At 63.8% G+C, this 27,487-nt stretch overlaps 1 protein-coding gene across 5 annotated transcripts; it reads right to left on the bottom strand.

Annotated features, from left to right (window-relative positions):
• TRMT61A (tRNA methyltransferase 61A) lies at nucleotides 1–27,487 on the bottom strand. Of its 5 annotated transcripts, XM_027120680.1 has the most exons (5): nucleotides 21,513–21,630; nucleotides 21,247–21,396; nucleotides 19,515–20,553; nucleotides 18,787–19,053; nucleotides 15,598–16,857 (listed from the first exon to the last, which is right to left on the bottom strand). In XM_027120680.1, the coding sequence occupies exons 3-5, from the start codon at nucleotides 19,855–19,857 to the stop codon at nucleotides 16,598–16,600; spliced, it is 870 nt and encodes a 289-aa protein (XP_026976481.1). In that variant the 5' UTR covers nucleotides 19,858–20,553; nucleotides 21,247–21,396; nucleotides 21,513–21,630; the 3' UTR covers nucleotides 15,598–16,597. The 5 variants fall into 5 exon arrangements, with proteins under 5 accessions (XP_026976485.1, XP_026976481.1, XP_026976484.1 ...); XM_027120684.1 differs by lacking the exons at nucleotides 15,598–16,857; nucleotides 19,515–20,553; nucleotides 21,247–21,396 and adding exons at nucleotides 1–919; nucleotides 22,546–27,487 and having other exon boundaries at nucleotides 21,513–21,926; XM_027120683.1 differs by lacking the exons at nucleotides 19,515–20,553; nucleotides 21,247–21,396 and adding an exon at nucleotides 22,546–25,634 and having other exon boundaries at nucleotides 21,513–21,872.

Raw genomic sequence — 27,487 nt, 5'->3', positions numbered from 1 at the left:
TGCGCACAGCAACAAAGACCTAATGCGGCCAAGAATCAATAAATACATTTTTTTAAAAAACTGTTCTCAAGCTCTTGCTGTGTGCTCAGTGCTCAGGTTGGGAAATGGCCATCCTATTGTGTCTCAGCCAGCGTGGAGGTGGCAAAGGACACGCTTGTCCCGCATCCGTCTCGGGCATAAACTCCAGGATGTCAGGAGAGCGGGGCAGGTCCTCCCTGAGCGCTGGAGAGAGACCGTGAGTGCCATAGGCCAGGGAGGCTGAGGGACAGGGCTCAGGGACCCCCCGAGGCTGGTCAGCAACAAGACAGGAGAAACCCCAGCGCAGGGCAGCGATGTCGCACAGGGGCTGAGCAGCACAGCGCTGGCAAACTTGGTTCTTACTTCCAGCGCGCAGAAGCGCTAACTGGAGGGCGAGCGAGGCCCGCCTCAGGGCCCGGATGCAGGTCAGCGGGTGCCCGGCTGTCAGAGTGTGTCTGATGCGGGGCGGGGGGTGTCCTACGTTGCTTCCGCTATCATTTAAACATTTTTCAAGCCATCGTTGAGTGAACGTTCCTGCGTGCCAGGCCCTGGGCGAAACGCCTCATGTGCATGTTAAACTCTGCGAACCATTCCAGGCAGGTTTTGGTAAGTGTATTTCACAGATTTGGGCTCTACAGCAATCACTTGCCCAAGGCACTGCCCGAGGCCGCATGGCGAACCGGGAGGACAGGACAGCCCAGTAGGGTACATGCAAGCACAGGGTTTACCTGGAGGGTCCCACCCCAGGGGCTCTGATTTCATCAGCATGGGTGCAGGCTGGACGGTGGGAAGGCGTCCGGAGCACTCAGGGTCGGAGAACTCGGCCAGTTAAAGTGTAGTTGGCATTTCCCCCGCTTAGGAGTCACAGACCTTCGGAGCTCCAGGCACCCGTGACTCGCAGCTGGAGAAACACCGGAGAAACACCAAACCGGTCACGGCAAGTGGCTGACGTCGTCTGTATACTAACCCTTTGAACTCCTGAACCATTTCCCTGCAGCCTCCACCTGGCCCTCACACCCACGTGATTGTCCCGCCGCATCCTCCGGCAGACGCAGGATGTGGAGTTGGATGGAGGGGCGAGCCACCATTGGTGGGTTCTGTCACCTCCGCCCCACCCCTGAGACGGCGGGCGTGGCCTGGTACTGGCCCCCTCCCCTGCCGCAGCCCTCGGGGCCCACGGGCTGGTCACTCCCACGCCAGGCTGCGGTGCCTTCCTAGGCAGAACCTTCTCCTCATCCTCGAAGCCTCCGTCCCAGGCAGCAGGAGGCGCTCGGATACCCTTTGGCTGAACTTTAGAAACAGTGTCCTGGCACATAATACATCCCCCAAACACTTGCTGCATAAGTAAATGGAAAACCTCAGCCCTTCACGTGGCTTCATAAAGTGTTTAGAATCAGGGAGATTCCCTGGCGGCCAAGTGGCTAGGACTCGGCACCTTCACTGCTGACGACACGGGTTCAGTCCCCGGTCGGGGAACTAAGATCCGTGTGGCGCGGCCAAATAGTTAATTAAATAAAATCAGCGGCCCTTTTGCTCATCTGGATCCAAAGAAGCTTGGTCTACAGCACCTGCAGCCGAAATCCTGCTATCCCCATCAGGAGGTCACCTCACGCCCACCTCGCCCGCTGGGTGGGATCGGCAGCGGCCGTGCCCAAGACCCGTGTGGCAGGAAAGCCAGCCAGGCTGGCACGTCGCCACCCTCACGTCTGACTGACTGCACTCGGCCGAGCACCCGGCTGGGTGAGAAGCCCAAGGGACACGTCAGCCCCCACATAAGGGGCCCTCAGGGGCACGCACTGCGGCCTCCTCCCTTGGTCACCTCGTCTTGCCGGCCAGGCTGGCGGACGAGTCCAGGGGAGCGGGTGCGCATGTGCCCTGAGCTCCTGTGCAGGGGACTCTGAGGACGCTGTAGGGGCACACCCTTTACACGGAGACCCCCGGGGTGGGAGGGCCTCCCAGGTGAGGGGGCATCGGACGTAGAGGCCCAGAGTCTGGTGCCAGGCGTACCCGAGGGCCTGGGAGCACCTCGGCAGGGAGCAGGGGTCAGAGCACGGGTGCCGGGGGCCCTGGTGAGCCAGGGGAGGATTTGGGTCTTTGGAGACGAGGAGTTTTGTTGAAGGCTCACCCGGTGGCAGACGTAGGGACTGAACTGGGAGCACTGGGGCCAGGGCAGCAGGGCCCGGAGGGAGGGAGGGACCCAGGGGGAGGGTTTACAAGGACGGTGAGGGTGGCACCAGGGGATGGGGGCTCCCAGGGGTCTGGTCTAACAGCAGGAGGGTCTACTCAAGGGGACAGGGTCACACAAGCAGTGCAAGAACCCCCTGGATCTAGCTGAATAACAAAATGAGCTGGTTATTAAAGGTGCAAAGAGGGACCTCCCTGGCGGTCCAGTGGTTAGGACTCCACGCGCTCACTGCCGAGTGCCTGAGTTCAATCCCTGGTCGGGGAACTAAGATCCCACAAGCTGCATGGTGCGGCAAAAAAAAGAAAGAAAGAAAGAAGGATGCAGATAATTTAACAGGCAGGCACAGAAGCCAGCCATGTCCCATGGGCCTGGCTCCTGAGCCTGAGGTCTCGTCGGCACCGTCCACAGCCTCATCATGCTGCCCTCCCCCACAGGCCAGCTTAGGCAGGCCCAGGCCACTCTCAGGGTCCCATATGCCTTATTTTCTCTGGGAGGCCCAGGTTCCATCTTTTCAGAAAAAGGCATCTTTTGGCACTCATCCCCGACCCAGCCACTCAAAAGAAAGGCAGGTGTCCCAGGGCCAACTTGGACCAACAGGGTTATCGGGGTGGCCCAGGAGGTAGGGGCCACGCGAGGGCCAGGGGAAGAGTGTGAGGGCAGACCAACAGCTGTGCAAAGGCCCTGAGGTGCAGCAGCTCCTGTGGTTGTAGCCAGGTGAGAAGTCAGGTGAGAGTCTGCCGGGCTGGATCCCACAGGGCCTTGCTGGCTATGGGGGGAGCCATGTGTGCCTGGCAAGGCAGGATTGCATCCTAGACCAGAGGCTCCCCAAAAACAAGAGAGCCAGGTTCAGGTAGCCTTCTGGGACCGGGTGCTTCTGGGGAGACCCTGCCAGGCCCAGCCCACAGCAGCTCCACCAAGCCAGGCCCCGTGACTTTTGCCATGGATGGCCGTCCAGGTGCTAGGCCTGTGCTTGGGCCAGCTTGAGAGAGTGCCCCTTGCGGGGGGGGGGGGGTCCCTCCAGATGAGATCCCTAGGGGCCTGTGTGAGACCCACTGTGCGCGGGGCCTGCCCGGCTGGGTGGAAAAGGATGACCTAGATAGACCCGCCGCACGGCCCGGCCCTCCGCACGGCCCGGCCCTCCGCACGGCCCGGCCCTCCGCACGGCCCGGCCCGCACCGCGGCGCACCTGCTCCCACGTTGGGCCCCTGACCTTGGAGGGCGGTCTTCCCCTCCGCGGCCCGCCCTCCGGTCCTGTTTTGCTGTGCGGCCGCCAGGCGGCGCCCGCGGCCCAGTTTCACGGAGCCCAGGACCCGCCCGGGTGGAGGGAGCAGCAGGCAGCGGGCAGGGGCGCCGGCCGCGCAGCTGCCCTCGGGATGCTGGACAGGTGGCCGCGGCGCCGCTTGGCTGCGGCTTCTGTCCCCGAGCTGTGCGTGGTGCTCGTGCTGGGTTCCATGACCCGTCACGCCGCGACCACGCGCTCTGATGGGTCCTTGTGGAGGCCCGTGGATCTCGCTTCTGACTCACCCCTCAGAGTTGGGGGTCCAGCAGGACCGTCTCAGGCCGGGTCGGCCCACCTGCCCACAGCTCATGTGGCATCGCGCCATCAGGGTGGAGCTGGGTGGCCTGGCAGGCAAGGCAGCCCTGCAGTCCGCCCCCATCTCTACGCAGGCTGGTCCCTCCCTCCTGGGCAGTTGAGCTCAACCTTCACGTCCAAGCCAAATGCCACATCCTGCCCCCTGCCCCGTGTGCTGATCCTCCGGGCCCCAAGGCGCTCTGGCCTGGGACAGATACCGCCCCCCACCTCCGCCAAACTGGCTGATCCCAGCCGCATCCTCTGTTCCCGGGCCCCACGGGGGCTCCTGTGTTTTGAGGTCTAGGGCAGGAGGGCCGAGGAAGTCAGTGGAAACCGAAGAGAAGGGAGGAACTGGAAATCAGTAGCAGGTGGGCGAGCCCGGGCGGGGAGTCTGGGCCCTCGGGGTCAGGAAACACTGCTGTGGGCAGTGGGAAGGGAGGGCTGGTCCTCACCCTGCCTGGGCCTCCCCCGGTGCTCCCGGGGCTCAAGGAGCCCTGTCCTTCTCCAGGCCTCCGTTCCCCCCTGCAGGCCTCCCAGGGCCTGTGTTGGCAGCAACCAGGGCAGCTCAGGTGACGTGCGCCAGGCAAAGGCCTCTGCCCCCGTGTGAAGCAGGCCTCTGGCCCCATGCCACCTGCAGCAGCAAGGCGGGGCAGGTGTGAGGGCAACCGCAGCAGCTCCAGCCATGGGGCCTGGTGGGTGGCCCAGGGTGCAGGGGTCCCTCCCTGCCTCCAGCCTGGCCTGTGCCCAAGGCAAGCCTCTGTGCCACTGTCACCTCAGCGCCAGGAGCAAGATCCTTTCCCCCGCCCCCCGCCCCTGATGTCAGACGCCTCCTGCCCTTTCTCCCTCAGGACCCCCAGCATGCTCCCAGCTCCGGCCCACCCACTCGCCCCTCCACGAAGCCCCCTCTCCCCCTGCTGCCCCTCCACCACGCCCCTGCCTAAGGAAGCTTTTGGGGGCCTCTCAAGAGCCCCTCTCCTCTGCCCTGAGCCAGCTCTAACTTTCGAGCACTTCCTGAGCGCCTCACACAGCTTCACGCGCTGCTGGCCGCTGGGCTGGGGAGGCTGCAAGGGGCGCAGAGGTAGGATCCCCACCGGAGAGCCTCGGCCTCCTGGGCCCGAAGGCCTTTGTGCTGAAAGGCCCCCGCTGCTAACAGCTCAGGGCCTTTCCCCGGGCCCTTGGGATTCTAACAGACAAAGCGCTCACCCCAAGGACGCGGGTGCCCACGGGGCCACCGCCGCCGCGGGGCGCAGGTCGGAAGGACGCAGGCCCTCCTGTTGGCGAGGAGCCAGCGCCTGCACAGACAGCGTGCGGGCGTGAGGACCCCTGGCCTCAGACTGGGAGGGGGGAGCTCACAGGGCCCAGCTGTGACCCTGAAGGGCGGCCTGGGAGTCCCCCCGGCCCCTCCCACCTGGCCCTCCCCAGGGAACTCGGTTCCCGTGCCCCCTCCCCGCCCTCACTGGGGTCCTTGCCGGCTGGGCTTCCGGGACCCTGGGGTCAGCTGACGTCGGGAGGGAGGTGGGCGTGGCTCCGGCCATGGCGGCTGCCCACCAGGGCCTTCCTGGGCCCCTGCCTGTGCAGCGGGCGGTGAAAGCCACTTCATCGCGGGGCTGAGTCCAGCGAGGCACACACGGGGCCCGGGGTGGGCACGGCAGCTGCCGTGGTGTGTGGAGGAAGCCCAGCGGGGCCCAGAGGCAGCCCGAGCCAACGCACTGCTGCTCGGCTCAGTCTGCCCCTTAGGCCCAAAGAGCCCCTCCCCTCCCCGCTCCTTGAGCAGGGCAGCCAGGCTAGAGGAGGCCCCTCGCCAAGGCCGCTGAGGCCCAGCTCCGGGCTTCGCAGCCCCTCGGAGTCCGGGGGCGTCTTGGAGCCGAAGCTCTGCACTGCAGCCCACCTCCCACCGTGAGGCGGAGCTCCTGCAGCTTCACCTTCACCGAGTGCCTCGTGTGGCTGCGCGTGTGTGCTGTGAGTGTGTGCACAGGCTGTGTGTGTGACGAGGTGGAACAGACGCTCTGCCACGGCTCCCTCCGTTCCCCGGCAGCCTGCGGGTGGGCAAGGGGCCCGGGGGTAGAGGAGGGCTCGGAGACTGGGAGCAGCCCCTGAGTGGCGATGGGGCCTGGCCGGGCTGGGGAGGGACGCCTGGCAGCTAGCTCGAGGTGTCCTGGGAACAGGGCCCAGAAGGAAGCCTGCACAGCAGCAACGGCGGCGCCATAGCAACGCTGCACAGAGCGCTGGCCTACTTACACCCCGCCCCCGCCCTGCTAGCTCTCTGTTCCAGGGAGGCGGTGAGGGGCTCCTGCAGGCTGCGCCCCAGCCTTTGGGGGCTCAGTGTCCTGGAAGCCTCAGGCCTCCTCCCCAGCCACAGAGACTCAGTTTCCTCATCCACAAATGGGGGTGATGGGAGGACAGAAATGTCCAGCACCCAGTCTGTGCTCAGTTGCGTAAGTTTCCTCCCTGTCTCCTGCTGGGCTCTGGCCCCAGTGGTTGCAAAAAGGCTTTGGGAGTTTCCGGACCAGGAATCTCAGAGCTCTCTGTGCTGCTGGAGTGACTGCAAGCCCCGAAGTTCTCGGACCCCAACCAAACAACTCAGGCCAAGTCCCCCAAGTCAGGACAGCATCTGGGTGAGAGGGGGGGCCAGGAGCCCTGGGGACGGAACCCGGAGCTGGTGCCCTCCACACGCTCAGACACCCTCTCAGCCTCTGTGCTCAGTGTGGACAGGACGCAGGGCCAGATCCTACTCATGGCTGGTGGGGGAGGTGGGGAGGGCTGTCACTCTTTGAAGGAGACCCCCTGGGCCTGACATAGCCCTGCTGACAGTACCAGGTCTCCTGTGCATGCCTCCTGGACCCGGCCTGACACTCAGGGCCATCTGCCCTGTTGCCTCCGCCTGCAGGAAGCCCGCCCGGCCTGGGGCCCTGGTGCACTCAGAGCCTCGGGGATGGGGGCAGGTGTCTCCAATGCCCAGTGGGGCTCAGCAGGCCACAGAGGAGATCTAGGGCATCCATGGGACAGCCCAAGGGGCGCTCTGGGTGACCTGTGCTGGCCGGGCACTATCTGTGATGTCAACATGCCCTGCCACCACCGGCCACCCTGAGCCATCTGACCCAGCAAGGCCTCACCCAGGGGTCATCTCTGGTGCAGGGGAGGTGCCCTGAAGAGGGAGGGCCGCGGGCCAGCAAAGCAGTGAGGATGCTTGTGGAGCCCTGGGCCCCACAGGGGGCGGATGTCACCCGACACCACTGATCTCATTGAAAACCAGATGTCTTCCTGACCTCACCTGGGGAGCTGGCCAGGCTGAGAGGCTGCTCTGTGACCTCAGGCCCGGCCACCTGCTGGGCCTTGGTTTCCCCACAGGGACAGACATGCAGCTGTGGGTGTCCCGAGCACCTGCTTGGATGGACTAGCTCCCTGCTCAGCCCTGGAGCCTGGGGACCACGGTGACTGGCTGTCCCAATTCCCCCTCCAGACTGGGAGCCCCAGCCATCACCTGTCCATTCACTCCTCCCTCCTCCGGATGCTCTTCTGCGTCCCCAGGGCCAGTGCCCAGTGGCCATGTGTGGAATGAATGAAGTAGAGATGAATGAATGAGCCTCGGAGGGGGGCAGCTCGTGCACCGGTGTGTGCGGGGGGGGCTCGGTGGCCGTCTGTGCGCGCCTTCCTCCGGGCGCCAGCTGCAGCCGCCCTGCCCTCCCCTCCCCCACTTCAGCCCCCCTAATTTATGCCATGGGGGGGCCAGCCCCTCACTGGTCCCCTGCCGGGCAGCCGCTTTGTCCCCAGGCAGATTCCCAACGGCCGCCTTGGGAAGAAAGGGCCCTTCTCTGGGCTGTGATGAGGTCACCAGGAGGGGCCCTGTGCTCACAAAGGCCGAGGCCCCCCAACCCGCCCTGCTGGCAGCTGCCTCTTTGTCCTCAGCTTTGGCCTAGAAGAGACCCCGAGGGGCCCCTGCTCGGCCTTGGAGAGGCCCAGGCTGCCTCCCTGGGAAGTGGACGGAGTGGGGGAGGAGAGGGGAGCGGCCTCCTCCCCTGGCTTTGCTCCTGATAAGTGGCAGCACCTGTTGAGGTGCAGACTCCACCCCAGACGCCTTGCTGGGCCCAGGCAGCTCTTGGGGGGTGGGGCGCGGGTCTTGGCCTGGTGTGGGAGGGTCTGTGTCCAGCTGTCTGTCTGGGTCACAGGACAGGCAGGCAAGCTTCAAGGATGAGGGCTGCAGGAGGGGGAGGGGAACCATGAGGCCGGCATAAGGAAGCACCCTGGGGTGGGCTTGGGCACGGGGTGGGGGGGGTGGGGAGCTCTGAAACTACTATCTCCCTGGATCCCACGACGCCTGGCACGTGCACCTGTGCATTCATCTCTGTGCATGTGTGTGTGGTGGGGTGAGGGGCTTGCAGGCCTGGGCACGTCCCCATGCGGGAAACCGCCTAAGCCCAGCCAGGGAGCTCCTGGGCGTACCGTGTTCCACAGGGGGTGGGGGGGCTGAGGCTCAGAGAGGGCAAGTCTTTTGCCCCAAACCACCCAGCCCCTAGCCGGTGGGGCTGGGAGAAACTCTCACCCTTCTGCCAAGCGTCCACAGTGAGGATGAGTCAGATTGCACTGGGCACCTCCTCGGGCAGGGGCCGGGGGGCCGGCCCGGTGGGGGTCAGCAAAGACAGGGTAGCAGAGAACAGAGACAAAAGCTGGGCAAGTGCAGAGACGGTGCCTGGTGGACTCCGATGCCGTCACCGTGGCCGCAGAGCTTGGACACGGTCGGGCCCGCTAGGACTGTGCAGTCCATCTGGGGCCCCGGCACTGTGCAGTGGGAGACAGGCCTGGGTGGGCTCCTGGGATGTCTGCCTCTCGGGGCTGCAGGGGACCTGGCGGCTCAGCCGCCCTGGTGGAGGGGGCCCTGGGCCGCTGGATGCGGGAACTGCGAGGGCCAAGGCCCGATGGACGGACCAGGAGCTTGGTCCCACCCATCAGAGGGGTGGGAAGGGCCGCCGAGCCCCCGCCACTGGGCACCAGCTGGCGGCCCTGGGCCCAGAGCTCCTTAGCAGTCTCTCCACGGAGGGAGGAAGTGGAGCCCAAAGGGAGCCGACCTACCCCTTGTCTTGTCCCAGACAAACAGAGGCCGCGCTGGACACCGGGGCCAGCCGCCGGGGGCCTGGGGCCCTTCCGGGCGTGGCCACCAGCAGAGCCAGCCCCGGCTGGGTGTGGCCAAAAGCGGAGGTGCCGAGGCTAAGGGCTGGGGGGGCGGAGGCCCCCCAAACCCTCTGAGCTCTGCCCGGGACCCCGTGAGAGCCTGCACTTGAGCCTTGGGGGGACTGGCCAGGAAGCACGGGGCAGAGGAGACAGAGACCCAGAGGAGGTGGCTGGCACGGAGGGCTGGGTCAGCCTGAGCTGCAGAAGCCCGCGCTGGCTACCCTCCCCACTGGGTGCCCGGCTAGTGGGCCTGGATGTCGGAGGCCCCGCGGGGCCGGGCAGCGTATGCCTCACGTCCTGGGGGACAGCAGAGCTGGGGGTGGGGGTGGCCTGGGCCCCCCGTCCTCCTCCCGTCTCTGTCCCAGTTGCCTGGCGCCCGGAATGTCCATTGTGGCCGTAGCTTAGCAACAAGCCTCTGTCTGTCGCCCCCGCAGCCCCCGCCCCACAGGCGGCCACCCGCATTCCTCGGCAGGGCCCTCGCCTCCGCAGGCCCGGGCCTTGCTCACCCGAGTGTGTCCAGCGGCTCAGAGCCTTCCCATCGGCGTGCCCAGCAGCCTGGGTCCTGCGGAGCTGTGTGTCCGCTGCTGGCCCTGTCGGTGCTCCCTGACACAACGGAAAGAGGCTGTGTTCAGACCTCGTCCCATCCCCTGGTTCACTCGCCCGCTTAGATTCATTTTCTTGTCAAATGTAATGACAGTGACAGAAGGCAGCCGAGTGTCCGTCTGGGATAGGTGCGGAGACAGACTAGGGAGGGACAGCGGGGGTCCAGGGGTGCATACGTGGGTCCAGCACTCCTGGAGCTGGATTGTTAAACGGGTCCATCCTTGTATGGGAATTACACTGCAATCGAATGAATCCCTTAGCTACCTTCTGGGGGCATGGCATGAGGTCAGGCCTATTGGTGGCAGCAGGGTGGACAAAGGGGGTACAGGGCTACAGGGAGGGTCTGGAAGCCAACACAGGGTGGCTGTCTGGAGCTGGAGAGGCCAGAAGAGCGGCCGTCTCCTGGAGCGGGCAGCACCCCCTCCGAGGCAGGAGGTGAGGACGTCCTGCAGCCCTCCCCCTCCCACCCTGCAAGGCTGGGAGCTGCTCCCAAGGCCCAGGCTCCACCACAGCAAGCTGGCTTCTGGGTGTGTGGCCACTGGACCCACGCTGAGGGGAGCAGAGAGTGGACGGCTCACCGTTGCCCCTGCCGGGGACCAACCCTCTGTGTCTCTCTCCTGCCCCACAGCGCGTGAGCTGCTGCCCCTGCCCCCAGTGCTGGAGAACCCGAGGGACACACCGCCCTCGATGTAGGAGGAGCCTGGTGGCCCTGGGAGGGGAGGCTGGGGCTAGTGACCCCGGGCACTGATCTGGTTGACCTCCTCCAGGGCTGGGGAGTCAAGAGCAAAGAAATGGTTAAGTGGCCTGGAGCATTTCTCCTGTAAAACAAAACAAAACAGAACAAAACTCTATCATGGAAAACGGCAAAGTAAGGTGAAAGTAGAGAGAATCCCGAAGGCTTCCTGGTCCCAGGGGACCAGGGTTTCAGATCTCCCTCCCCCTCACCCCACCCAGGTTATTTTGAGGCCGATGGCAGCCACCGTATCATTTCATAGTATCGTTAGCACACCTAAAAACGCTGTCATCCCTAAACCCATGAAACATCCACTCGGCCTTCAAATGGTCCAGCTGAACCAAAAGAAGCGTCCGCACTGCGTTGCCTTGTTGTCCCCCTGCTGCTGTCAATCTGGGAGCCCAGGGGCCTCTGCGATGGAGCCACTGGGAGACACAGTGATCCCAGAAGGGCCTGGGGCGTCGGCACAAACAATCCAACCAAAGGGAGGGAAAACTAAGCTCGTGTTGACAACAGCGCAGCCTCGGAAAGAGCCAGGAAGCTGGTGCTGGAAGCTTCCATAGTGGTTACCCTGCTGCTTAGGTTCATCGAGGCGCGAAAGAAAAGAGCAGTTTGAGGGATTCCAGTTCCTCTGGCAGGCCAAGGGGCTGCACTCCACGTTGGGCCCAAGTGGGGAGCAGGATGTCAGAGCCTGAAGGCTGGAGAGACCTGAGCCTCCTGCATCCTTGCAGAGGGGGGTTGCGCACTCCCCACCATCACCTTTACCCAGGACAGAAGGAAAGAGAGCCCAGGAAGGAGTCAGGGCAGGAGGGTGGGGGCACCCTCAGAGCTTTCTCACATCATCTGGCCCTGGGCAGGGGCTGATGGGCCCCGGGGAGTGGGGGAAGTGGCAGGGTGGGCAGGAAGGGTGGAAGTGGCCTGCCAGGCAGGGGACATGAATGGAGCGGGGTCAGCAAGGGAAGCGGGGGAGGGAAGGAAGGGGCCAGCCACTAACAGACTCCCTGCCCCGTCCCAATCCCCTCCGCTCCTTCTAAGAATGTGCCCGCACCCGGCCTGCCCTCCTCTTTGAAGGGACAGATGTCGGGGAGAAAGCTGATTATCCTCAAAGGCTGGAGGCTGTGACCGGAGCTCTTGGGGAGCGTGACCCAATTCTGAGCTATTCTCAGCCTGGTGGGAGTGGAGTTATTCCCTCCCGCCAACGCTGCTGCTTCGGAGGCAGGCTGACTTTGAAATGCCCTCATCCTGCGGCCGGGCCCACACACACACACACACACACACACACACACACGCGCACACACACACACGCGCACACACACACACACAGAAATGCCCTCATCCTGCGGCTGGGCCCAGACAGACAGACAGACACACACACACGGAAATGCCCTCATCCTGTGGCCGGGCCCGGACAGACACACACACACACACACACAAGGAAATGCCCTCATCCTGCGGCCGGGCCCAGACACACACACACACACACCCACAGAGGAGGGCAAGAAAGGCTGGCGAGCCTGGCTGTCTCAACCCCGCTGGCTGAGGACCTGCAAGCCCCAGCCCCCATGCCCTGTGCCAGCAGCCCTGCAGCTCCTCCCCTAAAATCACAGGGTCTCTCTCTCCACCAGGATCTGAGGTTAGGCCATGTGACCAAAGGCTTGAAAAGCGCCTGCATGACCAGGCTCGCCCCTACTGCGCCTGAGCCACAGGACGTGATAAGAGTCACAGTCCCAGGAGGAAAGGGTGGAGCAGAGCAGAGTTTACATCAGCTCAGCCCCCACACATGGACGAGCCTGGCAGAGGTCAGCCAAGAGCAGTCAAGCTACAGACCCAGCAGAGGAACTGGCTGCTGCTTTAAGACTCTGAGTATTGGGGGGCGGGGGATGATCTGTTATGCAGCACGTCTGTGATGACAGCTAACTAGTACACCTACCGCAAAAACTGTGGTCAGTTGAGTGCCATCTGCCTGTGCACAGGCCAATGTTCTCAGTTTTTAGTTTTATCATACAACTAACTATAAGCACAGTGACTGGATGACCTGGATTTTCCCGAAAAGTCTCAATGTCAAGTCTTCTGATGAACTATTCAAGTGCCCCTGAAGGTTCAAAAAGCTATTCAAGTGTCACAAAGTGCAGAGGACATTCCTCAGATTCATAAGTGGCCCCCAAATTCCGGCCTTGGAATCTGAAAGAAGGCCAGGGGTCTTCCTGGAAAGGGCGGTGTTTCCCACTAGCGCTAATAATCATTGAGACATTCTGTGGACACGGACAGTCCAAACGTTGACACGACACTTAATCTCACGGCAGCAGCTTCCCCCACCCCCATCCCCCCACTGGGCAGGCACTGTGTTCACCTCTGCACGAAGGAGGGAGGGACTCGTCAACGTGGCGCCAGAGGGAGGATGTGACCCCGGCAGACCCGGCGCCTGAGCCCTTAAGTGCATCCTCCCGAGGGCAGAGCAGGGTTTGGTTATCCCTGTTGAGGACAGGCTGACTGCGGGCCCAGTCCAGACTCCATGTTTCCCCGTGACCGCCGAGGCCACGTCCTGGCGAGGCCTTCCTGTCTCACCCCACCCCCTTCCCTGCTTTGCTCCAGCCGTGCACAACCCACCTGCAGTCTTTGCCTCCCGGGAGCCCTCGAGGGCAGGCCAGGCTGCCCTGAAGGTCTGGGTCCCCGGCACCAGCGGGCCGCTGGCAGATGCTCGACCCCCATTTGCTGCATGAGAGCGCCCGAGGTTGGTGAAGAGGACCGACCTAAGGATTGGGTCCCCATCTGCACGCTCCCTCCTCCAGCAGGGCCAACCCAGGGACACTCTCACCTGAGCCCCACTAGGAGGCAGGAACACCCCCAGGCTGGCACGCGAGCCCGAGAGCCCCCGGGCAGAGCAGAGCACTGGGTCCCGTGACTGGCCTGTACTCAGAGCAGCCTTGCACACGGCAGGCACTACCAGCCTTTCCTGAAGGCCTTTCATCCTCCTGGGCCTGCAGGAAGCTGTCCTGCCTGGGGCCTCCTGCTGCCCCCTGGGGAGGCCTCCAGCTCACCCACCTCCAATTTCCACCCGCCCCTCCACACCCTGCAGACCGTCGCCTCTTCCAAGGAGCCTTCCATGACTGCAGCAGCAAGTCTCCTTTGACCTCCCTAGACAACCACATGGGTGGGAGAGTGTCAGATATGGGAGGTCCTGGGTGGGTGGGTGGAGGAGGCCTGGATCCGCCTCATCTCTGCTGGGCCTGTTTCTCTCCCTGTGCAGTGGGCTGGGATGGGGTAGGAGCTGCATCATCTCCCTGGGCCAGGGTCCCACGCAGCCCACCCTCCCTCCAGCACGCAGACTAGAGGCCGGAGAGCCGGCAGCCCTGGGAGAACAGAGGCCATGGAGGCAGAGGGAAGGGGACGGGAAGGGGGGCCTTCCTGCAGACCTAAGGGTTGAGGGGGGCAGATGTGGGGAAGCCCATCCCCTGACTTGTCCTCATGCAGATGACCTTCCTTGTCGCCCTCTGCTAGACAGGGTACAGCCTCCAGGGGCCTGGCATCCCTTGAACCAACCAACACCCATCCAACAACCGCCCCGAGCCCCCAGCCCACACTGCCCCAGGTTGGGTGCAGGGCACGAGCCCCTCCAAGGCAGGTGACGGTGAAGCACAGGGAGGACAGGAGCAGCTCACACTGGGGCTGCAGGGGCAAAGCCCGGGGGGCTTCCGGGGGGAGGCAGCTGGAGACAGCCCAGAGGCAGGCCCTGATCCTGGCCCGAAGGTGGGATCCTGGCCCAGGGCCCTCAGGGCAGGTGAGTGAGTCTGAGTGGCCATCTGCTTCCCGGGCTCAGACCTGGGAGCGGGGGCTGCAGCGGAGGGAGCTGATGTGTCACGTCTCAGCCACTCAGACCAGGGCTGGGCAGGCGCAGGAATTTCCGAGGAAAAACTGAAGGCCAGAGGTGGGAGTCTGGGGCTGGACGGGGACTTTCCGGGTGAATCCTCGTCCTGTGACCAGCCCTAGGCTCCTGCCTCGAGGAGGTGACCAAGTGACCTGCTGATCGGTCACTCACCACGGACATGTGCGGTTTGTGAGGCCGCTTGGCTTCTGCTGTCTGCCTGAAGGGGCTCCCAGGCTAGGGGCAGCCCTACAGGGCTGATCACCAGCATGGGATGTGTGGGAGCAGAAGACGTGGTTGAGCAAGACGCTCTTGCCTCGGTGTGTGGGGGTGGGAAGCTCTGAGAGACACTTGAGGGGCTTTGAAGGATGCGCAGGAGTTCACTGCTGGCTTGCGGCCAGGTGGGGCTCCAGGCTGAGGCCCCCGGCATGGGATAGAGGCCCAGTGGAGCCCTGGGGGCTCGTGTGCAGGGCCTGGCAGACAGTCAAGGGGCTGGAGGGCCCCATACTTGAGAGCAGCTCTGTGCATGCAACTGCAAGCGTGGACAGGGATCCAGGCCTCCTGACCCCTACCCTGGTGGCCCTCCGTCCTTCATCCATCCTGGGCTTTCCCTTCCACCTCACACGGACCCAAGTGCAGGCTCCAGTGACTCACCCAGGGCCATAGTCTAGCCTGCCAGCCGAAGCCCTGGAGAACAGGCAGAGCCAGGCCTGCAGAGGAGGCCTATGCCCTACATCAGACACCTCACAGGCCTTTCCTGAAGGCCAAGGAAAGCCCAGGTCCCTCCTCTGTCCCCAGACTAGGCATTTGGTCAGAGGTCAGGACAGGTCCTTGAAGGGGGGATATGACCCCTGGAGTAGGGCAAGGGCTTCTAGGGACACTAGGGTCTCCGAGGGGACACAGGTCTTACCAGAAGACAGAAGGCGCCCCTGGCCCTGTGATGCTGCCAGCAGGAGACTGGTCCTCTTGTAGGCCCACCTCACTTGGTATCCCTCCAAGGACCCCCAAAGCCTGGGTGGTGGCCTGGGGCCAGGACAGCAGGCCTGGGAGGTCCTTCTTGAGTTCTGGGCCCTTCTGGCAACAAGAGGGGCAACCCAGGTGCCCAGGCCGGGCTGCAGACGGAAGGCCCAGCCGGACATGGACGGAAGGAAACACACACACGCGCGTGCACACACACACACACACGCACAGCCAGGGACTCTCTCCCCCCCCCCCGCCCCCACCCTTCCCAGGAACAAGTGGCCCTTTCTGCAGCTGGGTGGGGGTGGCCACACACTTGTCCCTTTGTCCACCATGTCCCAGGCCATTGTCCTGGAGTCCAGAGCCCCTGTGGTGTCTGCCCTGGGAGAGGAAGGAGCAGGGGCCGGGGGGCCACGTGCAGGGAGGTCCAGCCTGGATGCTGGTGTGGGGAGTGGAGGTCTGGCCTCATGGGGCACCAGGGTGGACCAGTCAGCACAGCAGGGGCAACAGTGTTTTATTTCTCTGCCAGGGGTGGTCGGGGACCAGCCTCAGGCCAGCCCGGTACCCTGGGGCTCTCACGCCGACCTGGGGTCACCGAGTCTCCTGACGGCTGGCTGAGGCCAAGGGCAGGCACCCAGGCCCTTCGAGCAGCAGGGCGGGAGGGATGCCAGCCGTGCACCAGAGCTGGAGAGCAGGCCAGGGCAGGGTTGGCGTCGCCCCCTCCATCCAGGGTGCACGCCCCCATCCCCACATCCCTGCGGCTCCTGTGAGCGGCAGGGGCACCGAGTGGCTCTGACCCGACTGGCCAGCCACCGGAAGCACGTTCCCGCCCTGCCCAGCTCTTCCCTACATGACGCTGCGTGTTCGCACGCATTGACACGAGAGGGCTCTGGCTGGGCCAGGGCCGCAGAGGTACTTCCCAGAGGCAGAAGCGAATCAGCGGGGCTGCCCCGCCCCTTCGCCAGCGGGAATCTGGGGACATGCCCACGCGGCCTGTGCACTGCCCAGAGGGGTGGGGTCAGACCTGAGGCCACACAGCGGGGTCGCCTCAGATGCCGGGCAGCTGGACCATGGAGGTCCCTGGCCCTCCTCCTCCGGGTCTTTGCAACCCCCGTTTCCTCCCTCCTCGTTTGGGGCCACCTGGGAAGGGTCAGACCTGCACCCCGCCACCTGCACTCTCGGGCCTCAACATCCAGGAGAGCCTACGGCAGTGGAGACGGTGAGTGGCAACAAAGAGCAGCAGGACGGGGACGTTGACCACGGCGGTGACGTGGGCGGGAGGCCTCCCTCCCCGGGGGCCGGATGCTGTTCCACCGTGGCAGCCCCACTCAGCCGCCCGGGAGGCCCCCGGCCCCGCCCCACCCCGCGTCCGTCGGTTTCTAAACACAGGCCCCGGCTGGCACCCGCCGACCATATAAGGCAGCCTCTGGCTGAGCTTCGCCTCCCCGTCCGGCCCCGCGGTGCTCCCAGCTCCCTGGAGCTCCTGCAGGCGGCTCACTAGCCCGGGGTCTTGGTGGCAAAGGTCAGGTAGCCGGTGTGGCCCACGGTCTCCTTCATGGGCATGCCGCTGCGGAAGGGGCCGGCGTCGGGGCCCGGACTGGCCCCCAGGTCGGGCGCGGGCAGGCTGATGGTGCGCACGTTGTAGACCTGGGGCAACACCTCCAGGGTGCTGAGCTCCGAGAAGCCGCAGGCCGCCAGCGCCTGGCACGTGCGCTGCACCTGCTCGATGCACGGGGAGAAGGAGCAGAAGCGCCCGCCTGCGCAGGAGGAGGACACGGGGTCAGAGGGCAGGGGCCGCCCTCAGAGCCCCGCCCGCCTGGCAGCCTCCTCTGGCCCGGGCGTCTGCGGCCTGGGACTGCAGGGCAGAGGCAATGCACCCCCAGTCCCTTCGGGAGTGGGCGCTGCGAGACCCCACTGTGCGAGCTGAGGAGGGTGGACGCCCCGACCCCTGCCCTGGGGTCCGAGGCCATGAAGCCCCCACCAAGCCCTCTGGCCACGAAGAGCTGCGGCCCCAGCGGCCCCAGGGTAGGGGAGCCGGGCCGGCCCGGGGCAAAAGCTCCTCTGCAGCCACAGGGCAGGGCCCCGCCCAAACAAAGCCCTCGCGCGCCGCTGCAGGCCCAGCCCACCGCCCTGATCTCCCTGGGCTTCCAGAGGGCACCGCCACCCCCGATTCCCACCAGGCAGCTGAGGGTCGGGGCCAGCGCGGAGCCTTGGCACGGCAGCCGCCAGAGTGCTGGGCCTGAACAGCTTCAACCACACAGAGCAGCCTCAGGGGCGGGGGCTGCGGCTGTCACAGGAAATTACAGGCTGTCGCCCGCTCCTGGGAACACGAGGTGCCCACTCTGAGCGGAGCCCCACGGACCAAGGGTGAGGGAGAGGGGGCGGGAGCCGCAGCCCCTTCCTGCCGCCTCCCACCAGGGCTCGCCCACACATCCAGCAGGCTGGCTAGGGGAAGGGACGTGGCCCAGGCCAGCCCCTAGAGGTCCCTGAGGCCTGGTCACCTCAGCCACACGTGGGACACAGACCCCCAGGTGGTCAGCTGGGAGGCCTGGGCTTGGAGGCAGAGCGTGAGATTGACGTGAACCCAGAGGGCACAGGGTCACCCCCAAGAGGGGACGCAACCCCTGTGCACACAGCCGAGGAACTGGGGCCTGAGCCTGCTCGTCAGCCAGAGGCCCAGCGAGCCCGCGGCCGCACCTCGCCGGGCCAAGCTGGAGAAACGCCAGACCCACGAGGAAGTCGGGAGCCTCTGGGCCAGAACAAGCAGATCCAGAGAACGGGGCTTAGCGGGGCGGAGGGGACGGGACAACACACAGCATGGCTCCCTCGGCAGGAGGGAGCCCAGGGCAGGGACTGCCTGGGCTCAGCCACGGCTGCGCGACCGGCTGCGGCCTTGGGGTCCGAGGCCTGGGCCCGCTGGTGTCCCTGGAGCAGCGAGGACCTGCAGGTGTCCAGGGGGCAAAGCCGGAGCGGGCAGAGGTGTGGGGAAGCCAGCGCTGCCCCTCTCCCCAGCCCCAGGCCACCTCAGCAGAGACCAGGACACAGGAGTCCAGGGCTGAGCTTGAGCCAGCAGGCAGGGGCCCCGCTGGGACCCTATGGCCGCCTTGGCGTCTGTCTTTCCGAGGGGCAGGCCTTCCCTGGGGCGCCCTGGCCTGCCTCTCCCGCCCCCTCGTGCTGCACTGCTCAGCGGGCAGGAGGACGGCCCGGCTGCCTGAGCCAACAACTTCTCCAGAAAAGGGAAAAACCCAGGGCCTCGCCAGCACTTTCCTGGCTCAGAGCCGACCTTCCAGCCTCTGCACCCAGCATCTTCCCTAAAAGGGGCGCATTAGCCTGGCTGTGGCGGCGGGTGGGGAAGGGAGACTCTGCAGGCACTGGCTGGGGTGAGGGGCTGCCCTCTGACCTCTGGCAAGCCCAGGGGTGCAGGGCCCGCCTCTCACTCAGGCAGGGATGCCACATTCCCCAGGGACCCGAGACACCTCCCACCTTGGGGTGGGAGTGGGGCCAGGCCAAGGGGCAGGAGCCCAGGTGGAGGCCCACCCTCCCCAGTCCTGACCCCTCTCACCCTCACCCTCTCCCTGGGCGACCTCCCCATGACTCCCCCGCTGCCCTGACCCACCCCCGCTCAGGCCGAAAGTGGCCCCGGCCTGGCCACACCCCTCCCAGACCCCCCCCCCCCCCCCGCTCACCTTCAACCTTCAGGGCGTCCCAGGCATGGCCCACGGCCTCCCAAGGCGAGGGGATGTCCAGGAAGACAGCGTCCGCCTCGCGGCTCACGCCGAAGCCGCTGCGGCACACGTCCTGGGTGCGCACGGTCACCCATCGGCCCACGCCATGCTCCTGGAACTCCTCCCGAGCCTTCTCCGCCCGCTGCTGGTGGAACTCCACCGTGTGCAGGTGGCCCGTGGGTGCGATGGTGCGGATGATGGCGTGCGACACGGAGCCGCTGCCGGTGCCTAGCGGGACGGGACGGGTGTCAGACGGGAAACGAGCCCACCCGCACTATGAGGGACCCATCAAGGGCCCACGAGGTCAGCCGACCCCGGGTTACCAGCAGGCACCAGTCTGGAGCTCCCTGAGGGGTCCTGGGACACGGAGGCTGCATGTGTGGCAGGGGGAGAGGAGGGAGCTGACTGATCATCGATGTCCGCCGTGGGTCCAGCGGGGAGGGTGGCAGCCCTGACCACCCCTGGCTCTGGAGAGACTCTGCTGCACAGACCTGGAGCCCCGAAGACGGGTCCCGAGAGGGGCCGGGACTGGCCCGTGGCCCTGCAGGCTCTGTGCAGAGCAGATCAAGGGGACTGGAATCGTCCCACGTGGTGGCTGGGCCCAAGCTCCCCGAGGGACTCAGGTCAGTCCACCTTCCTGCTCCCCCCCCGATCCGCTCCCACCACACGGGGTGCAGCTCTGCCCTCACCTTGCGCGACCAGAGACACGGTGACCAATGTGCCCCCCACGTCATCGTCTCTGTTTTCCCCCAGCCTCACGGGCCACTCCTCAGCTTCCTTCACGGCTGCCCCTCTGCCAGCCTTCCTGTCCTGCAGTGTCCAGCCGGGCCTGCGTCCTCCGGTCACCCCCCGTGACCTTCCCCCACCTCGCTGCTCCAGGCGCCAGGCCTCACGAAGACGCCCGGGCGCCCACTGCACACCGATCACCTCCCCCGCGACCGCAAACAGCGCCCAGCATTTACAGGTGCAGAGCTGGACCCGATCCAGCCCAAATCCACTCCCTGCCAAGCCTCCCGAACCAGCTGGTGACATGACTGCCCAGCCAGATGCCTCGGAGGAGCCCTCCCCTTCCCCACAGGTAACTCCTGCACCTCCTCCCCCATCTCTCTGGGAGCCCTTCTCCCCACCTGCCTGCCGTGCCCGCCCGGGCCCCGCTCCCGGCTCCCCGTGACAGCCCCTGACCCCCGCCTTCAGTCCACCTCAACACAGCCGCGGATTCTCTCTCCCCGCGGTCAGACCAGGCCTCTGCCCTTTCCACGCACGGCGGAGTCGGACTCCTCGTGACTCCCGAGCAGCACCCCCTTCCTCCCTGACCTCATCCCTGCTCCTGCCACGCTGGTCTCCTTGACGGCCCCTCGCGCAGGGTCTCTGCAAGACTCTCCCTGGGGTGACCCTCCCCTTTGGCTCTTGGTACCACCTTCCCATCACATTCAACCACATTCAACTCACTGCTCCCTCCTCAGAGAGGTCCTCCCTGACACCCCTAGCTGGAGGGACCCCTCTCTGAGTCACCCTCAAACACGCAGCCCTGTTCCCCAAGCCCCCCAGCAATCAACAACACCGTAACGGTCACAGTGGGCTTCCTGTCTGTCCCCTTTGAGAAGCAGAAACTTGGTCTGTCTGGTCACGGCTGTAGCCACGGTTCCTAGAAGGGAAGCTGGCGCATCAGAGGAGCCCAGAAGCACGCTCGCCGACAGCACTTTTCAGCCGAGTGGAGCGAGGCCCTGGCTGCGGATGCACAGGGGGAAGCAGGGGATGAGCTGGCCCTGAATCCCGTCCACCCCCCAGCTGCCCTGGTGCCTAGCAGTCAGCCTCTGCCCAGGCCCCACCCACTCTCTGACCCGCTCACTGCCCAGGCTCTGCATCTGACTCTCCCCATTTCAAAGTGCTTGGCTGGGCAAAAAGAACCATCCAATTGTCCACATGGAGAAACTGAGGCCCTCCACGTGGACAAAGAGAGGGATGCAGATGGCTTGAAGCCTCCAAATGTTGGCAGCAGCGCTACGGGGAACTCTTCGTGACTTTGGAACCCAGATGCCCGGCCCACGAAAAACATGCTGGAAATCTAGGCACACCTGGGCCTGGGCTGCTCTTGGCTAGGGTGCATGCTTCAATCCCCAGCACCTGCGTGTGTGTGTGTACGCGGGCGCACACATGTGCAGAGGCTGGGAACAGCTGCCTTCAGGCACTTCCATCTGCACTCTAGGCTCTGGGCTCAGGGACAATGGTGCTGGCCTGGGATGAGCACGGGGCTGGCTCCTCACCCACAGTGAGCACCCTGAAGCAGCCCTGGCCTCCCTCCAGGAAGGGGCACTCTCAGCCCTGGGCCTGGGGCTCCCATTCGCAGCAGTCAGGGACGGCCAGGCCAGGCACCCTCTGCCCTCGGTCAGCGCCGAGCAGCGTTCACACCCCCCACCCCACCTAGACAAGTAGGATCCCCCCTGGGCACCAGCTCCTCCAGCGGGCTAGCCTTGGTCCAGTCCCATCAACTCTCAGAGTACAGCACCAGTCTCCTAACCGGCTTCCTTGCTTCTGCCCTCACTCCCTGCGGTCAGCACCCCCAGAAAGACCCTGTTAAAACAGAAGTTGAGTAATAATGCCTGTGTTCAGGAAGGGCAGGCTGGAGGCTGGCTGGACAGTGGGTCTGACCTCCACCTTCATGAACTGAGGCAACCTGAAGAACTCACCCGATTCACAGACCACAGAGCCTGGCCGAAGCTCCAGCATCATGGTGAGCAGGGCAATGTCGGTGGAGTAGAGGATCTGGGTGCGGTGTGGCAGGTTCAGTGTCCAGAGCTCAGGTGTGGGGTGCAGCACGTACACCCAGCCACCTCGGCCGCAGGTCACCTTGGAGCCGAAGGGGCGGCCAATGAGGTCTACTGAATGCCGAAGGACGCCGTGCCGGGTCTGGGTCTGGGCCCCACGCTGCACACGCACTGCCACCATCGCACCATGGCCCAGTGACAGGATGGCTGTGTCACCCTCTTTGATCAGCTCCTCATACGCCACGAAGCTCATGGTGTTGCTGTCTGGCAGGTGCCAGGGACCTGGGAGGTGTGTCGGCATGAACATGTAAGGGGGCCAGAAAGCAGGATATGCACCTGGGGTCCAGAGAGAAGGCTGTGAGGCCCAGATCCTGAGCAATGGGGGTGGAGTAGCTGGCTCAGTCCCTGGCACTGTCCATTAGGACAGCCCAATAGGGCTGCACCCTGGCCTAACATTTGAAGCCCTTCTTGGTGTGGTCTTAAGAAAAAAGCCATCAGCCCAAATCACAGATGGAGAAACTGAGGCCCTACACTGACAGAGGAGGGGCCCAAGGATTCCCACAAAGTAAGGGCCTGACCCTCTCTCTTATCACCCTTCTCCAGGAGCTTGGTTCCCATTCTCCAGCTGTAGGATGAGAGAGCGACTACCTAGGGAAGAGCTGCAAATGGCCCGTGAGGTCACCTCCACGCCAGGCAGAACGCCCCCTCTTCCCAGTTTCCCCTATGGCGGGCTCCTGGGCAGACAAGTGGCAGGGGGATGCAGATGTAAGGGCTCGCAAGCAGAGGTTGGGGACGTGCAGGGGGCAGTAAACAGAAACACTGGCCTGGCCTGTGTAGAGGCAGGGGGCGGCTCAGGCCAGGCTGGCACAGGGCTGGGGGCGGCCATGAGAGGCTGCAGGGAAGTGCAGGGCGACCCCCACCCGCGCACTGCCACCCTGGCCCTGCGGAGTCTCACCGGCGACGCTCGTCGGGCTCCGACTCCCGGAGGGTCTGCACGTGGCCCCGCGCCACTACCACAGCACTTCCGGCTCCGGCCTGGTGCGCGGCGCCCGCTGATGACGTCATGGAGTACCGCCCCTCGCGCGCGGGCCCCCGGGAACCACGGGCCGTCCCTCTCGGCCACCGGAGCGCGCCTCGTGCTCGGACTCTCTGCTTTATATCTACTTGTGCAAAAAACAAACTGAAAGCCCCACTGTCCCGCCGCCGAGCTGCTGCAGTCCTTCCAGACTCTTCCTACGGGCGCTGTTGATAAAGGCTGGGAACAGGGCAGGGCCCCGTTCCGCAGGCTTTTGACAGCCCCGGAGTCCCCGGAAGGGCCGCCCAGGCGAGCTGCGCAGTCCCCTACGAGGACACTTTGCCATGGACATTTTGTCACTGCAAACCGCTCTGGGAACACCTGTGACGGGCCCCAGGATAAATTCCAGAAAATGGAATCGCCGATGAGAGGGTCGACCCAGAAGGCTTTGGCTAGGGTCAACCAGAGGAGCAGGAGATGGTGGCCTGGAAGGGTCTGCAGAAGTGGCCTTAGCCCAGGCCTTGCCTCTTCTTGGCCTGCCTCCTCTTCAGGGGCACAGTCTCCGGAGTGCAGGAGCTGCTTCAAGGAGGGAGGGGGTCCTGTGTCCCCTCCTGGAACCCAAGGTGCAATGAGCACTGGGTGAACTGTGCTCCCTTTGGGGTCGGTCAGTGAGGACAGGGCCAGTGGCCTGAGCAGGGGACAGGGGGAGGGGCAGCTGGAGGACGGGGGCAGAAAAGGGAAGCAGCAGCTCTGCTCTGTCTCAGCAGAGCTGATTCTGAACCGGTTCCTCTGGAGAGTGTGTGCGGGGGAGGGGGACAGGGGACATGGACTATTTTCCTCCAGCACACAGGTCCCTGTGGGCCAGGGCTTATCCTGTTAGCCTGGGGGACTGGAGAGGGATAGAGACCCCAGCCCACCCAGCCACCCTGAGGCCTGAGCCCTAACCCAGGGTCAGCTAGCAATGACTCTAGGCCACACTTACCAGGCCCAGGCTGCTCCATCCTGGGCAAATGGGAGTAGCCAGGCCCTTCAGAGCCAGTCCCTTCCCAGAGCCCTGCCAACCTGTGAGGCACTCTGAACTCTCCCTCCTCTGGGGCCAGGACTGGCAAGGGTGTCTGTGGACCACAGTGCACATGATGGAGACCCAGGTGCCTAGCTTCAGCCCCTCCATGCCCCTGCCCTGACTGGGCCTGGGTCTTGGAGCCCCAGAGGATGAAGGTGAGGGGCCTTTGGTGGCCTCCCATTCTCTGTGGGTTCTTGTCCCTGTGGGGCCAGTGCTCTGGCCACCAGCTGCCTGTGTGGCTGTATCACTGTCCCCTTGCCTCTTGCTCTGGACACCGAGACAACCCAGCTCCATCCACGGCTCACCAACCTTTGTTCCAGGTGACTTTGCACCAGCCTGAATCACCCCCTAATTGCTCTCCTGGGAGATCTCAACTTTCCACTTCTCATGGGGGTTCCTTTTCCCCAGGCTTGCAGCTGCTCAGCGGCTGAGTGCCTACTAAGAGCCTAAATTAGGACTCCCAACTTCCCACTCGCCTCTCTGTGACTGGCTGGCCAGCTCCTCCATTGCCCCCTCCTCCAAGCAGCCTTCCCAGGGCTGTCCATCTGAGCCTGCCCCACCAGCCTAAGTCCTCAAGCACCAACTGATTAGCCAGGTCAGGTGGGTACTTTGCCCAGGGCAGAGTTTATATATTATATATTGGGGCCCCCCCTAAAAAGAACTGATACTGTATGAGCCCAGCTAAGTGTCATCACATTGAGTCTTCCCCACAATCCTGTGAGAGAGGGACCACCACCTTACAGATGGGGAAACTGAGCCTCAGGGAGGTCAAGTAACTTGCGTAAGATCACACAGCCAACGTGGCCAAAGTGGGATTGGGATTTAAAGCCAGTAAACCTGGCTTCAGAGAACTAGTGGCAGATTTGAAGAAAGCTGGAAACTGGCAGGAAGTAGGCCCTGGAGGAAAGGGAGACCCTGAGGATGCCCACAGGGGGAGGCTGCTCTGCTCTCATCTCAGGCAGGGATCAGGTGACCCAAGGTCTCCTCTTCCCTGACCAGCTCAGTCTCCTGCGCCAGCATGCTCTGTGACCACAAGGCAGCCCCCGCTCCTTTTCTGATCCTAACTAACTTCCCCTTTGGGTTTTGCGGAGCTCAGGGACAGGGCACCAGGAGGAAGCAATGCCCACCCTGGCTGCACCCTGAGCACAGACTCTGAGGATGGCGTCGCGTCCCCTGCTTGGATCCTGGCCCTGCCCTCCTACCTGGCTCACCTCCACCTGCCCAGCTCTGTGCCTGCCCTGCTGAGCAGGGTCATGTTCTGGGGATGAAAGGCCAGGGACTCCTTTGAGGCTCCCCACCCCCTCCAGGGCCAGGTGGTTAATGTATAACCAGGTGCGATTTCCAAGAAACCTGGACCATAAATGGGTCTGGTGATGTCACCCAGCTTCTTGCCCGGACGCGGCCAGACCGGCTCCTGTGGGCCCTAAGGAGAGTGGAGGGTCCACAGACGAGGCCAAGTGTAGCTGGGGGCAGTGTTCTTCCTGCTGAGGTGGAGGCCCCCTTCCTGCTCCCCTGCTTGAGACCACCCAGGCTCCCAAGCGGCTCCTGCCTGGTGGGGGGCCTCACCCTGACTTTTGGGTCTAAAGGCCTCAAAGGCCTCTCCCCACTTCCCCCATCACAGCTGCTGACCATGTGCACCATCAGACTGAGTCCAGCCCAGGCTTGGCCAGCCGGGGGTCCTCAGGGTGGGCCCCAGTTCAGGTTAGCACAGGGCCCGTCACTCCAGGACCGCTGAGGGACTGCCAGACCTCCAACCCGGTCCCCCATCACGCACCTTCTGATCTTCCCTTTGCTCATCTGCAAAGATGAGGACAAAACACTCATCTCCAAAGGCTGAGGGTTGCTGGAGCCCCAGGCAGGAGCATCCCTAGGGCCTGACCCTGAGCAAGACCCCAAGCCTCTGGACTTCACCTCTCCAGTGTGGACCTTGCTTGTGGAGAGAAAGGGGAGCAGGGGTCCTTTCCTGCCCCCATTCTCCCAAGTTGGTCAGGCCCTTGGTGGCCTGAGGGTAGGGTAGGGGGGCCTTCTGGGAAGCTGCAGAGGCTACAAAGAGGAAGCCCTGAGTACCACCCCTCCACCCGCTGGGGTCTGAAAGCCAAATAGGCCTCCAGGAGCAGCAGCTCTGTTTCTAGAAACAGAAACGTGAGCCCATCAGGCCTTTGGGGTGGAGACTTGGGAAAGGCAGCTGCAGATATTTCTAAAATTAGGGGAAGGGGCTGCAGGGGGCACAGAACGCAGGAATTTCAGGCTTAAGGGACACCTGCTGTCTGGCCAGTCCAGACCCATTTGCCTTTTTGCCTTGGCTTGTTTCATGGGTCTAAAAAATGCTGACTGCGAGCAGGTCAAAACACGCCAAGGTGAGCAAGAGAAGAGGCAGGAGTCTCTCTGCAGTAACGTCGGGGGACAGAGCACAGAGGCAGAGGCAAAGGGACCTGCTCGCCCTTTGCTCCAGTGCCCATTCCTCAGAGGCACCAGATACGCTGGAATGCCCGCTCTGCCCCAGCCTCTGCAGGACCCATCTCCTCCCATCTCTGGATGATATTTTGTTCACTTAGCTGCTTGCTCACAGCCAGTCTTCCCGCAGCAGCAGCAGTGTTCACCTTGCTGCCCACAGAGCACACTGTGCAGTCCTGGAGGGATTTTGTTAAATATACACATAGATAAGGCTCTTCCCCCTTCCTTGCTTCATTCACAAAGCAAAGTATGATGGACATCAACCACACAAGCTCCAATTCACGCTTTTTAATAGCTGTATAATATTCCACACTGGGGAGGTGCCTTCCCTACCCCCGGCCAGTCCCCAAGTGATGGGCATCGAGTTATATCCGGGTTTGCTTGTGTTTGTTTCTCCTACTACACATCTCTTGGTCTATCTGCAAAGAGAAATGAGACTGGACTCCTAGAAGAGAGTCCATTCTCTCTTATAGAGAGAATGAGACTCTATAGGCTTGACTCCTAGAAGTGTGATTGCTGGGTCATGGAGGATGAACATTTTAAATTTTAATAGATACTGCCAAATTACTTTCCTAAAAAGATGTAGCAATTCACAGTTGCAGGCAGCGTGTGCATGCCTGTCTCCCCACATTCCAACCCACAGCCAACACTGGCTGGTATCAATCTTCTTTTTTTGCCAGTCTGGTTGTGCTGGGGCTAGTGGAAGGCATAGTCGTTATTTTAACTTACGTGATTCTGATTTTTAGTGTCTTTTTTTTTCTTTTTTTTTTAAATCTCACATGTGCTTATTGTTTGTTAGCATTTCCTCCAGTCTTTGCCAAAAGTCTCTGAGGACTGCCTTTGGGGGTGGGGTGGGGAGGTGAACCTGTCCCCTGCAGAGAGGGCACAGGCCTGGGGTCTGGGGACTCTGAGACTGTGCACTCCCCAGCAGAGCCAGAGTATTTCCGCATCAACCAGGAGGGGCTGGGCCCGGGGGGTCTCTGGCTCAGACGCCCAAAAGCCCGGAGACTTGCCCAAGGTCAAGGCACCAAGGGTGCCGCCGGGCTGGGCCGCAGCCAGGCTGCGCCTCCGGAGCGCCTTCGCTCTGCACCAAGACCGCCCGGGAGATGCCTGCGGGCACCTTGGAGAAGGTCGGCGGCTCGGGGCCAGCTCGGACGGGGCAGGAGAAGGAGGGGCGGCGGGGGTTTGGCAGTACCTGCTGTGGAAGCCCTGGACGCCCTCGCCTGGCCCCTCGCCGCGACCACCGCGGGGACTGGCAAGACGAGGGAGGGCAGGAGCCATGGTGCAGACAAGCCCGAGCGTCCTCAAGTGCCTGGTGGCCCTCCTGCCTCGGTTTCCCGCTAGGAGACAGGCGGGGGGTGGGTG

The sequence above is a fragment of the Aethalodelphis obliquidens genome, unplaced genomic scaffold, assembly GCF_003676395.1.
Source record: "Aethalodelphis obliquidens isolate GAN/ISIS:26980383/991018 unplaced genomic scaffold, ASM367639v1 scaffold21, whole genome shotgun sequence".
Taxonomy (NCBI): domain Eukaryota; kingdom Metazoa; phylum Chordata; class Mammalia; order Artiodactyla; family Delphinidae; genus Aethalodelphis; species Aethalodelphis obliquidens.
This window is presented reverse-complemented; position numbering and strand designations above follow the sequence as displayed.

What these genes read in the sequence shown, in the direction of transcription:
- TRMT61A (XM_027120679.1), bottom strand. Translation starts at nt 21,897, where the DNA reads ATGTTCATGCCGACACACCTCCCAGGTCCCTGGCACCTGCCAGACAGC. An exon ending in CTCTGTGGTCTGTGAATCGG is followed by an intron (nt 19,054 to 21,512) that starts GTGAGTTCTTCA and finishes CCGTCCCGCTAG; the next exon opens with GCACCGGCAGCGGCTCCGTG. An exon ending in GGACGCCCTGAAGGTTGAAG is followed by an intron (nt 16,858 to 18,786) that starts GTGAGCGGGGGG and finishes CCTCCTGCGCAG; the next exon opens with GCGGGCGCTTCTGCTCCTTC.